Source organism: Scleropages formosus, chromosome 24 (assembly GCF_900964775.1).
Source record: "Scleropages formosus chromosome 24, fSclFor1.1, whole genome shotgun sequence".
Lineage (NCBI taxonomy): Eukaryota > Metazoa > Chordata > Actinopteri > Osteoglossiformes > Osteoglossidae > Scleropages > Scleropages formosus.
In genome coordinates this window covers 19,452,351-19,465,874 of record NC_041829.1, presented here as the reverse complement: position 1 = coordinate 19,465,874, position 13,524 = coordinate 19,452,351, and the positions used below count along the sequence as shown (strand labels likewise).

General features: G+C 46.7%; 1 protein-coding gene across 1 annotated transcript in view; it reads right to left on the bottom strand.

The window, feature by feature from the left end:
• LOC108939706 (SPARC (osteonectin), cwcv and kazal like domains proteoglycan 2) overlaps positions 1-12,540 on the bottom strand; it is a 43,325-nt gene extending 30,785 nt beyond the window's left edge. The window contains exon 1 of the mRNA XM_029248761.1: positions 11,948-12,540. Coding sequence (XP_029104594.1) covers positions 11,948-12,475 — 528 coding nt within the window. The 5' untranslated portion in view covers positions 12,476-12,540. The remainder of the gene's footprint in view (positions 1-11,947) is intronic.
• Positions 12,541-13,524: the final 984 nt, after the last annotated feature.

Genomic DNA, 13,524 nt, shown 5'->3' with positions numbered 1-13,524 from the left:
TGTCGCCCAGCGCGCGGCGGACGAAAGCGCGCGGGACTCGTTCGGCTATTCTTCCGTTTCTTGGCGTTTCGGCGGGTGTGCCTTTTAATTGGGACCTGGTTCTGCGGTGCATTCGTTCGCCGAGGCCCCGTTTTGGAGACTCGTTCCATTTTCACGCGCTCTACCTTGGCAGCAAATGAAAATTCCGTGCAATAACTGACACTGGGACTCGAGCCGAAGCCGACGGATCCAATCCGACCGGAGGACCGGACGCCGGTGTGGTACAGTGCGCTCACCAGGGTACGTATGAGGTACATGTGAGGGAGTGCAGCAATGCTGAGATGACTTCTGTTCCAGCAAAGGATGTGCGCTTGTGGCAAATATTAAATATTATCCCCTATTAAATATTAAGAGAAGAAAAATACGTGTCGATAAACAAGACGTCGGGGGATCGGGCGTGTCCCCCACAGAATGCATAATCGAGCGCGACTTTTACTGCTGGCATGAAACTCACCTGCGCCGGCACTTCGGCGGTAAATAATTTATTCCCAAAGCCCAGCAACACCCAGTCTATAAAAAACCGACTGCACTTTTGACTCCATGTCTCCAGCTCATATTTAAAGTGCTAAAAGCACAGTTATACTATATCATACACCTATATGTGCGTCATATTACTTTTATTCATTTTCCGAACACTTTTCTCCAAAACAAATTACAGTGTTAAGGTACTTACAGTTATTTATCCATTTATTTACTGAGCAGATGCGGTTCTCCAAAGCGACTTCCAACGAACTCTATATAGTGTTGTCAGCCCACACACCTTATTCACCGTGGTGACTTACACTGCTAGATACACTACTTACAATTTGTCACTCATTCATACATCAGTGGAACACACACACTCTTTCTCTCTGTCACTCACACATTATGGGTGAACCTGAACAGCTTGTCTTTGGAGTGTGGGAGGAAACCAGAGCACCTGGAGGAAACCCACGCAGACACAGGGAGAACATGCAAACTCCACACAGACTGAGGGGTCCGAACCCATGTCCTCTCACACCACCCAGGCACTGTGAGACAGCAGCGCTACTCGCTGCGCCACCATGTCACCTCATTGTACACCTGGGTAGTTTTACTGGGACAATTTTAGGGTAAGAACCTTGCTTGAAGATACTACAGCAGAAGGTGGGATTCAAACCTGCGACCTTTGTGTCTTTAACCCCTCTTCCACCAGCTGCCCCCTGTGCCTGTAAACGCCAGCAGTGACAGGTGCCATAGTGTTATACAGCTGTTGTCTTCAACTCCAAGGACCTGGGTTCGAATGCCATCTCCTGCTGTGTAAATGAGTAAATCATTATAAGCAGTTGCTTTGGAGAAAACAATCAGGTAAAAGAGTAAAGGAACGAATGTAACTGTACCGCAGCGATTCCACCCTTTTCACAAGAACTGCATCCAGGCAATTCCAAAATGTCTTAAAACGGACAGTAGAAACAGTAGCGTTACCACTTTACTATAAGTGCAATAATATTTCTCCTGCGTTAAAAAAGGAAATTAAATACACACTGCAGCACCACACTCATCACACTCCGTCACTTTTATCGCCACCTCCTTATGCCTGCGGGAAGTCCGTGAAAAGGTGAGCGTCGTCTCACGTTTTACCTCCGGACCAGGGGCGAGCGAACGCGATCGAGAGGCGCCGAGACCCCCAACAAAGGGGCCACGGTCCGCCGTGACCTCAGAACCGTCTCTGGTGCGGGGGGGTGGGCGAGCGCACGCGGGAAATGATCGGCTTTTCCGTGAGCCAAAATCCCCCCACCCCCAACGCGCTGCTCTCGCACGATAATGAAGGCGAAGGAAATGAGAAGCCATTTCGCCCGTCGCGCCGGAGGAGAACACGGCCGTTTTTACTCATGAGCAGAGCGGCTCAAGACTAAAAGGTACCCGGACCCCTCCCTCGTTCAGCGCTGCAACCTTACATTTGTTCATTTAGCTGATGCTTTTCTCCAAAGCAACACTGTTAAGACACCTATAATTATTTACCCATTTAGACAGCGGGGTAATTTTACTGGAGCAATTGAGGGTAAGTACCTTGCTCAAGGTACTACAGCCAGAGATGGAGGGATCGAACCCATGACCTTTGGGGTCCGAAGGCAGCGGTTCCAACCACTGCGCTACCAGCTGTTCCCAAAACGTCTCCTTCCAACCTGGCGACCTGGGTTCGACTCCCTGCCCCTCCCTCCGTTCCCGCGATCGAGGTACTTGCCTTGAATTGCTCCAGTACAATTCACCCTGCTGTAAATAACCGAAAATACCTTATTATACAAATTACATCTGTATGCAAATGTTGCAATTTCCAATGCGGAAAAGTGTCAGTTAAAGGAGTGAGTAAGTAAATAAATAAATAAATGAATAAATGAATAAATAATAATAATCTGTCTCTACTCTTTGTCTCGTTCCGTCGTCTCAGGGCTGTCCGCCACTCCGCTAATGAGCGCTCCCTCCCCCCCCCCCCCTCCGCCCAACAGGGCCGTGTTTATTTCTAACAAGGCCAATGATGCAACGGAGGTCCCAGAATGCAGCGCAGAGCGAGGGCGCGGAGAGGACCCCCTTTTCCGGGAGCCATCGTGATAGGTTTTGAACTAACGAGGTGTTACCGCCTCCGTCAATTAATTACGGACTGAAAAAGCCCGTTTTGGGCGCTGCTCTCACTCAACAGTCGAACAAAAGCTGTCTGAAACGTAACTAAAACATCACTTTAGGTGAATAATACTGCAGGCGTAGAGAATATTACACTGCGGAAGTGCATCCCACTCAGACACCACCGTAAATAATGAAGGAAACGTATTATCATATGTTTTCAGATCATGTCGCATTGAAACATTATCTGTTACGATAGTATGATGTTGTATTAAACATAGCATCTGCGTATTTGCATATTCCATGCTTGTGTTTCATTACACCGTATTTGTATTTCCACCTGTATTAGCAGTATCATATTAATCATAAGTATCGCTATTAATCAGTAGTTAGAACTGCTGCCTTTGGACCCAAAGGTCGCAGGTTTGAATCCCACCTCCGGCTGCAGTACCCTCGAGCAAGGTACTTACCCTAAATTGCTCCCGTAAAGTTACCCAGCTGTATAAATGGGTAAATAATTGCATGTAACTTAATGCTGAAAGTCAGTTTGGACAAAAAGAATCTGGTAAATGAACATGATTATTAAAGGACTTTTTTTATGTAAGGTATGTAGGAACAGGCATTCACGCCCTTCCGGAAGCGTCATTTCGCAGACGGCTACTTATAACAATCACAGCCTGATTCCGCGTGTGGTGCGTATCCCCGTAAACATAAGAAAGCAGCACTTGCCGGCACCTCGCTAGTATTTTCCTTTCGTTTCTTTTCTTTCGGAGCTGCGATGGGATGCCGGGGAGGCCGGCGATGGGCCCCACAGTCAGATCTCACCTGGATCCACGGTGGGAAACGATCCGAATTTTACTTCCAGCGAGCAGCTTCATTTTGTTTGCGCCCCGTCCCCGTGACAACAGCTCCGGGAACGGAAGCACGGCGGGACCGACGAGGAACAATTTGCCGTCAGTCAACAAGCAGACCGTAGGGGAAGCTTTCGGCAGCTCTGCGCTCCCCGTTACTATGGCGACGGCAAAGACCGGGCCCCGGTTAAACCTTTACCCGGGCACGACGTGCGCCATTAGCACGACAGCCCATAAACGATGAATGACGACGCTTAGACGTGAACAGTAACGCCGATCGGTACCCGATATACAGCAGGATATACAGCATATAATCAAAGAGGAATGAAGGCGAAGGCTAATTTAGCTCTCGGTTTTGCCTCGGCGACGGAGGACCCGAAACCCGCGCGTCTCCTGTACGCCAGTTTCCGAACGCCACACTAGGCGGCGTTTTGGTTTGATCTGGTTCGCCTTTTGGTTAAGCTGAAAGTGCGTGCACGACCGTTAATATTTACTAAACATTTCGGTAGCAGTTTTTGAAAGCGCGTCTCATGAAACGGACTACACGAGGAGGTGTGAAACTGTCAGGCATCGCTGCCAAGACGCGAAAATTATATGTGCCGCAAGTAATTTTAGCCTCCGTACACTGCCAATCCATACGTTGACATAAAGCATTCATAAAGCATTCGGGCCACAACCCTTTAATTCCAAGTGCCGCGATGTGCCGGCGCTCTTCCGGTACAAATGGGCCGCGGTTTAAAAGAGCGGCACCATCATGTCTCGCTTGGCTTTTTCTATTATATCATTTTTTCTATGATATGTCATTCTGTCTCTCGGGCTTCTTTAAAAGCAAACCTATTCTTAGGACACATGAAAAAGATTTCGGTACATGATTTAGGTATTTAAAGTCATTTCAGTGAAGCGATGCACAAACACGCAGGTCGCCGTAAGTCCGATCGAAACTTGTGCTTTCGCAGCGTTTCGCCGCATGACAGGCCTATTCGGGCACTTCTGACACCTTCCACGCTTTCTAAGGAGCTCCGTTGGAAACAGGTGGAGATCTTTCATTGCGGCGGCGGAGTCGCTGCTCAACACACCCTTTGGACGGAAGGTGGCCGAGAGCCAAGGAAGAGCGCCGTCCTGCTTTGACTCTTTGGGCCGGTGCACGAATGCCGTGATACTTATCGGAAAACACGAACGTTCGCATGAACTTGACTCCCGGACCTGCTACATCTCACCTGCGCTTGGTAAGAGAATAAAGAAAATGACACAGACAGGTCTGAGTCACAACTCTGCATACCTGGGGTATAATAGAACATCTCAGTTCTCTGCGTACCTGGAGCTCCGCACTTTGCTTCTCGTACGGAAAAATACTAAAGACATTTACCATGAGTCAGTACTTCCCGATCGTACATTGATCTACAGGACCCGCCCGGCATTCGCGCTGAGCTGCAGCACCGACGACGTCATTTCTGCCAGTAAAGACACGGTCGTTTCATTGTTTTCCAATAAATACATTTTGCGTCGAGCTGTTATTTACGCCCATTGATTTTCGTTTCGCATTTTCTCTGCAAAAGCGCGCTGGCAGTTTGCCTTTTGGCTTCGGGAACCCCAGGGGAGACGCGAGGGCATGACGGTTTGGCTTAAGATCCACAAATTCGTCAGTAATTCTGCTCGTCGCTCAACGCCTTCGACCTATTTGCATGGCCCGTGGTTATGAATGTGAACAATGCAGCCTCATGTTTGAGGGCTTGTGAGTGTTTCAAGTAAGGGGATTTTGGTGAAGTCATCCCGAAATGCACAGAAAACAGCTGTACGTTTATTCATTCGCGTTCAAACATTTTATCCGCAGAAACAGCGGAGTACGAGCAATAACCTGACAAGGTGAAATTTCATTATTGGGAATGAAATGTTCTTCTGCACCCAGCTGCCAGGGTACGTCAGTCCTGTATTACAATTCAGTTCATGATTCAGCGAAATATGATTATTTGGCATCTAGCGGCCAAGAACCTCATCTAAATTTAACATAAATTTTGCAACATTTAAGTTGCGCGCCGCACGCTAATTTTTTAAAGACGAAATAAATTATTCATCCGGCCTCCCGTTTTTTGACCGAGTGCATTTTATATGTGAAAATTTCATCTGCTCAGAAAATACAAGTGAAACAAAGGAACGGAAGAGCAAGCGCACCTTTTCTCACAGGATGTAGATGGAAGGACAGCCCATCGTTTACATGGACGCAACAACCGGCCGCCTCTTGAAAAGGATCCACGTAGATCACAAAAACGCTGCCAGCTGTTAGGAACTTGATGTAGGAAAGAAAACACCTGCCTAAAAGAGCGAAGCTGGGTCACTTCTCCAGCTCAGAACTTTCCTGCAATAAATCTGCTGTGATTTTAATAAGAATTTGGCAGCGGGATCATGATCGTGATCATACCTTCCAACTGAAGCAAAGGAGTTGTTGAGTTCTGCCAAACCTCGCAGAAAAAACTCATGAAAAATAACGAGTCCTCATCCCAGCGGTGTGTGTGTTGGGTATTTACATGACATTCGGTGTCTGGTGCTTTCAAGAAAAATTACAGGCATTTTTGCTGTTGATATAATACAGCCTGTTGGGTAGGAAACTGACTTTCATAAAGAACAGACACATTCGCACTATTAAAAAACAATCTGCACCAATAATAACTATACCCGAGTTAAAAGAATAGTTTCTGAAGGAGAAACATATTTAAGCTCACCTGAGTTGGAACAGAAATATTACGGCAGCTATAAATAGACTTCACCTTTACGAAGGACGTAGTATTCTAATTAGTAATTCTAGTTTTTATAGTTATGTCTTTTCCACCTTTGGCAGAACAAAAGCGTGTTAATTTTTCATGTTTTGCACTGATGGGGAATTATTATTTTTTTAAAAATATATATATACATATATATACACACACACACACACACACATAGTACTGTGCAAAACTTTTAGGCACTTGGTTGGGGAAAAAAGCTGTAAAGTGAGAATGCTTCCAAAAATAATGCTCTTAATTAATAAACTTCCTACAAAGCTTAGTAACCATCCATCGTCAACAATTGTCTGGTGCGGTGGGCTCGACCGGGTCCCGCTCTCTGGCGGGTCTGGGGTTCGAGTCTCGCTTGGGGTGCCCTGCGATGGACTGGCGTTCCGTCCTGGGTGTATCCCCTCCCCCTCTAGCCTTGCGCCCTGGATTGCCAGGTTAGGAGCCGGCTCGCCGCGACCCCGTTTGGGGCAAGCGGTTTCTGTGTGTGTGTGTGTGTGTGTGTGTGTGTGCGCGTGTGCACTTTCTTTCTTCAACGACATACAAAACCCTTACTTTAATACTGTAACTTTTTGCAAAAGGAATGCATGGAAATCTAAAATATGCTTTTTCCCATTGACGCTAATGAAGAAGACAAAAAACCATCTAAAACAAATATTTCTGTGAAACATCAAAGTGCCTAAGACTTTTGCACACTACTGTATATAATGAAACACTCACATCGCAGGTCGGTTCGCAAAGGGCCTCAGAAAATCCCCGAAAGCTGAACGTCGTGCACCTTCCTTCACAAATAACTTCAGGTGGGCTTTCAGGCCAATGGGGTACGAGCCTACGTTAGAGAGCACGGGGGTCAGCGGAGCCAGTGCTGCTCCGATCGATCGATCAATCAATCAATCAATCAATCAATAAATGCAGCTCAAAGATGTGCATTTCTCTTGCTTCGCGGCAGGATCGAATCCAGTCCCACGTCGCCAAGGACACAAGTTTGCTGAAGTGGCTCGGTCTCACTTTCAGTCTCGTGCCAACAGTGGGCTCAGATGAGGACCGCGCGTGACTCATCGCTTGGTTCTGGCACTGGGCGGCGGATGACAGTGCAATAAATACGCGACAGAGAAGCAGCTCTGCGGCGGAACTGCTGCCCGTCAGTCAGCCCTGACGAAAGGAGGCCCAGGGCATAAACGCACTGGCCTTGCTTCTGTGTGCGTGTGTGTGAGACGCTGCCTGGCCACACGCGCTAAAAAGGGGATCACCGTCCGCGTGGTCCGTGTCCCCATCCCTGACCCCATCCTGACCCCGTCCCAGGCGTACCGGGCTCCAAAGGCCTCTGGAGTGTTTGGTCTCCAGGGCGTCAAGTGTGCGTCCAAAGGACAGCTCCTCCGGCTCTGTCAAGATTCTACGGAAATACTGAATCTCCTTCAATTTGCCTCCGGAATACAGAAGCATGAAAAAAAAAGAGAAAAATGAGTGCAAAGGCAGCTTTTAGGTTCTCTAAAGGAATCATTAATATGCAATCATTAATCTTTTAAATTTTTTAAAACCGGTCACATCAGTGCACATGACTTTTTTCTTTTTTTTTTAAAGGTGAGCTTTAAAGCTTTTTATTCTGGGGAAAAAAAAAAATGTGCTAACCCTGCTGAAAATCTGCCACCAGATGCCATGATAAAACTCCTAACAGGCAGAGGTACTGCAGTTAAAAGAGGTTTCTCGATTTGCGCGGCAGGAAATTATTCCGCAAAGTATTTGTCTATAAAAAGACTAATTTTTATTTTTTACAGTGAAATCCACAGAACTGAACAAATGCCGAGAGCAGCCCGACCAGATGAGGACCCTAAATGCAGCAATGTATATCTTAAATTTCAAAATGTTTAAAGCTTTTTTTCTTTTTTTTCTTCTTCTTCAGGGTATGGAATGAGAAATAAAGTGGATACAATTCACTCCACATCACCTACAATTTTTTGAGAACAATGCAGTTTTTAACAGAGCCCAGAACACTTGGCTTCCTGCAGAAATGTGATGTCAATAATACCAATAATTCCGCAGTCCAACGTTTGCTGTCTGAAGCCCGTGGAGAAAGAGGACGGCACCTAAACCCGTGGGGATAAAGTGATCCACAGCAATCCCATAACACCGTGGGCCCGACGTCGCCACGGTGAGCGCCGACACAAAGGGCTGAGCTCCGCCCACCCCTGGAGGATCCCGCGCCACCACGGCCTCCTTCACCTGCGGCACGGCACACCGAGTCTTCGCACACGCAGCGGATCAGCCCGCCTGTGACTCACATTTCAGCCCTGAAACGGGCAAAAGAATCAAAACCAAACACATCTGACAACTTTTAATGGGACTGGACCGCTCCTCCACCGGGAGCAAAGAGCAGAGATTCTTCCCTGTTAAAAATTTTTATTTGGAGGGAGAAATGGGGGAGAGAGACGCTCCGCTGGCAAGTTCCTTGCGTATCCCGCAGCAATCCCGTGCTGTAAAACGCATTTATATGCAGAAGATGGCGTGAGACAATCAATAAGTATTGATCTGCAAATACGGCGACTGCTGAAGGCCCCAGTTTGAATATCAAAGTTCCTCATGTAGGCCTCCAACGCTTGCTCATTTATAATCCTGTTCTAATTTACACTTAATCCTTCTATGCTGCAATTTGACTAATTCCCCGAACACTTCCACGGAACATACATCTTCAATCAACATCTTGGGAGGTATTTGCTGTAATCCTGCTCCGAGAGGTCCAACCCGTCAGCCCCGAACATCAGCGGAGGAAACGTCCCTTATGTCAGCGCTCAAACAATATTTCCACACGTTTTCTCCTTCGGAAAGCGTCTCACGGCAACGCAGAGACTAGCCTGCGAAATGAGCACCGGCCACCCATCAGCCACGCACCAAATACATTTTGGAATTATTGGGGAAATTTGTGGGGGGTAAATCGGAGGAGGTTCCAAACCACAGTGGCGAACATTAACAAACCTCAAGTGCAGAGTCCGGCTTCTTCCAAATCCCTAAAATCCGACTTCCAACAGACGAGCTCCCACGAAACAAGCGCGCTTTCAGCATTTTCTCGCCGATACGACATGCCATTCATGGTACTCGTCTGAAATGTCGTTACCTAGTAACAGCAGGATAAACAACCAGCAGGCGCACATAGCAGTGACACACTGGAGAGAGACAGGCAATCTTCCGAGCCAAACAAAACGTGGTGTCGCATTGTGGGCTTTAAGGGGCCGTCAAAAAAAAAAAATGAGTGAAAAAGGAAAGATGGAGGGAGTGCAATCAAAAAGAAATGGCTATTCAACCAGAAGGGAAAGACACTGCATTGGCTGATATTTGAGCCACCGGCAGAAGATACACAACTCAAACTGCCTTTGTTGCACAACGAATTATGCTCACACTAACTCTGGTGTGATTCTGGCACGTTCCAAAGCATTCTTGCTCATTTCTTGGCCTTAATTTTTCAAAAAAAATACTGTGGCCCACAGAAAAAACTGTACCCACCACCACGGGACAGCTGGTAGCGCAGTGGGTGGAGTTACTGCCTTTGGATCCGAAGGTTGGGGGTTCAGTCTCCAGCTGTAGCACCCTCGAGCAGGGTAAAAATTGCCCAGCTGTATAAATGGGTAAATAACTGTAAGCTTAATGAATAAACTTAAATGTATCAGCAGGTGATGGAACCACAATCTGATTTCCCGTCCTGGTCTATGACTTATCCTGACGGACAGAATACAAGAGAGGAGTGTTTACATAGCTGTTATTCCCATCCAGCAGATATTTATTTTGCTATTCATTTTCATCAGTCCAAACTAATATTAATACTGCAGCGTTCATAATGTAATTTTGTGCTGCCCAAAAACACATGAGCTCATTCCCCAGATCCAGGCCTATAGGCTACTGTAGTCGCAGTCAATGAGCGAATTGATTCAGCCGTGGACTGTAAGGAGCACAGGAGTCTTATTATTTAGAGTCAAACATAAATTAACTAGCAAAGGATGTTCACATTTTTGCAAGGAACCTGCCATTCAAAATGTTTACTTCCAGATCTGTAACAGGCCAGCAATGGCTGACATGCATGTATATATACATATTTACACGCTTTACTAAATTAAATGCTAAACTAATAGCTGAAACGATAACTTTATTAATAAATATGTATAAAATATTTTAAGTCTACAATGAAATTTACAAGAAAGTTACTTTGCAGAGAACAAAATATTACCTTCATGCTTAGATCTTCAAATAAATCAGAGTATCAAATATTAAGGCAGAGTGAAATGTATCAATGAAATGGAAACATTTGAATTTAAGGTTTCCAGCAAAGCTTGACTGTATAATGTTATATAGTGTGTTTTTTGAGTGACAGTAAGACATTAATGTCACATTTTAAACATTTCTGAAGAGGCAACAGCTTGACTTTTACGCAAATAGATGGCAGCACACAATTTATGCTGACTGGACTGGACAAATAGGATTGTTTGTTCAAGAGAAACGGCTGCACCCCGGCACTGGTTAGTGGTTAAGGGGAGCCACCTGTCCCCCGAAACCAGGAAATCATATTCCATTTAATCTCAGCACTTTTGTTACATAATTCATTTGCTGTTCTCACCCAAACAACCATTTTCAGCTTCGAGGGATTTTATAAGATAAAAATTCATCCGAGGGCCCTCTGGATTAACTCTAGTTTAACTAGAATCCATGGAGAAAAAAAAACATTTATTTGGACTGAAATGTGACTTGTTACCTGTATGACAGTCTATGATAATTATTAGGTTTGGCCAATTAATGCACGCTCGAACGCCCTGGGCTGCAGGGCTTGTCTTGGCATACTGTTTCTATAGGCTCCTCTTCGTGGGAGACGAACCCCACCGGGAAGAACACTTTCATAACGTTTCCAGGCTAACGGAAGCAAGTCTCTGTTGTGAACTTGTAAGTTATCGATCGCATAGGTGACACCTTTACACAAAGTATTTTACCCACTGATACAGCAGGGTACTGTAACCGGAACAATTCAGAAAGGTACCTTGATCAAGGACACTAGAGCCGTAATGCGGACTGAGCCTTGAACCAACAACCTTCAGGTTAACAAGCCCATGCCCTTAACCACATGATCCTACTGCCTTGAAATACATTTCTGCAGCAGGTAAACCATCCCTTCAATGTGCTGGGCTCAGCAACGACATCTCGAGTAGCCCGTGGACCCACAGCCTCGAACCTGAGCACGACCAAGGTCTCTTTACCATTTAGCAGCCGTCGGTCATATTAATTCTGATCCCATTTCCACCCTCACCCTGCTGTCTTATTATTATGACAAACCGCAAACGCACACACACACACTAGCACGCGGCGACCCATTAATAACATTTTCAATTTCCATTCATAGTTCGGGAGCAGCGCACGTTGCCAAACTTTTCAAAGCCGTGGAGTCGCAACACAGCGAAGCGCAGCGCAGCGCAAACGTGTCCGCTAATTGTCGCGGCGCTCGAGGCGCTCGGTGCGCTCGCGCTGCGCGGATTGCGGCGCTACCCCGTCGGCGCGCCGTGCGCTCGCGACGCGCCACCCGAAGCGCCGCTTGTCACAGCATCGCGCGCGCACCGACGTGCCACGGTAACACGGCTTTAGCACGGCAGGCTGCTCGGATCTCCTCGGATCTCCTCCTCAGTGAAAATGCGCGACTAACGGTTTGCCGCGCGTCCGACAGCTTCCCGCGGCGCGCGCACTCACGTCTCGGAAGCGGTTCCAATGCTTGATCTTGCGGCTGTACTGAGAGATGGTGGAGAGCCACTGCTCGTCCTCCATGAAATTGCCCGCGCCGTCCGCCTCCTTGCCACTTTTGAGGTCCCCTTGCAGGGAGGAGCGCGCGAGGATGAGCACGGGGACGAGCAGGTAGCCCACATCTCTCATCGTCACCATGGCTGCTGCGTTGCTGCTGCTGCTGCTGCTGCTGGCCTTGACTTGAGCTTCTGCTGGAGGAGTCGAGCAAAATCGCGAAAATCGTGCGCGGCACCTGGAGCCACGTCCCTTCTTCCTTTCCCTTCCCTTCCCTTCCTTTCCTTTCCGCTCCCCTCCGCTGCGCTGCTCTCCTCTCCTCTCCGTGCTGCGGTGGAACGGCGGAGCTTCGCTGAAATGTGACCTGATTGTGAGATTTCTCCTTACTGAGACACTGCTCAGGAGAGAGAGAGAGAGAGAGAGTGGGGGGGGGGTGCGATGATGATGATGATGGGCTATGGAGGCTCGAGGCTGCGTCAACATAACACACTGTCAGGTTATGAAATTGTAACACCTGCTGTACACAGTGTATGGACAGGTAATGACATGGCCATGCTGCAAGTAAGCATTAAAGGACAAGTGTGTGTGTGTGTGTGTGTGTGTGTGTGTGTGTGTGTGTGTGTGTGTGCGTGTGCGTATGTGTGTGTGTGATGCCTGAAAGGAATGGAATTGAGCACAGGTATGAAAGCAAGCTCCCGGAATACACCTGGGCACCTCTTGAATGCGCTTTACATCCCTGCCGAATACTGACGTTAACAAAGCTGCTTGTTGGTGTACTGAGGGACTGGTGCAAAAAGAAGACGCTATAAAGATAAGAAGCAGTAAAGGAAAAAATTAATCCAGTACCTTTTTTTTCCAAGGAGTGAAACGGGAAAAGATGTGCACAAAACGACGACATCCACAGAAGGCGATGCAGTTTTCACGGCTGTAGCCGTACAGCCTGAAGGTTGTTGCTTTGAACCCTTTTCCCGATGCAGTGTCCTTGAAACCACTTAACCCTGAACTGACAGAATGACCCAACTGCACATATGAAGAGATCATTGAAAAGTACCATATATATATTATATATATATATATATATATATAGTGCACCTTGGATAAAAGCATCAGCTAAATAAAGAAATACATTTTTTAAGAATCCGTTTTTGTATTTTCGATTTCCGCATTTGAGCAAATAAAATTTTTGGTTGCATTTCAAATGATGAGCTGAGCTACGTGTTTTTACCATATATTTTGATGCACGGAACAATTTGTGCCATGATTCTGGGCTCTGACAGCTGAGGGACCGTGCTGTTGACCGTAGATGTTCCGAAGAAGTTTCCACCTCATACATACTTCTTCAATGACAATGAAGTCAGTTTATGTATTTCCACCTACAAATGTATTCAGGCATAAAGCAAGTAACTACAGGAGACATATTACTCAGACTGGGAGTTCATTCTTCCTTCAGAAGATGTCTGGCTAGAATAATTAATTACTCGACAGGTATCATTAATCTACTATGCATACGACATGTTTGCACTTCACAGGAT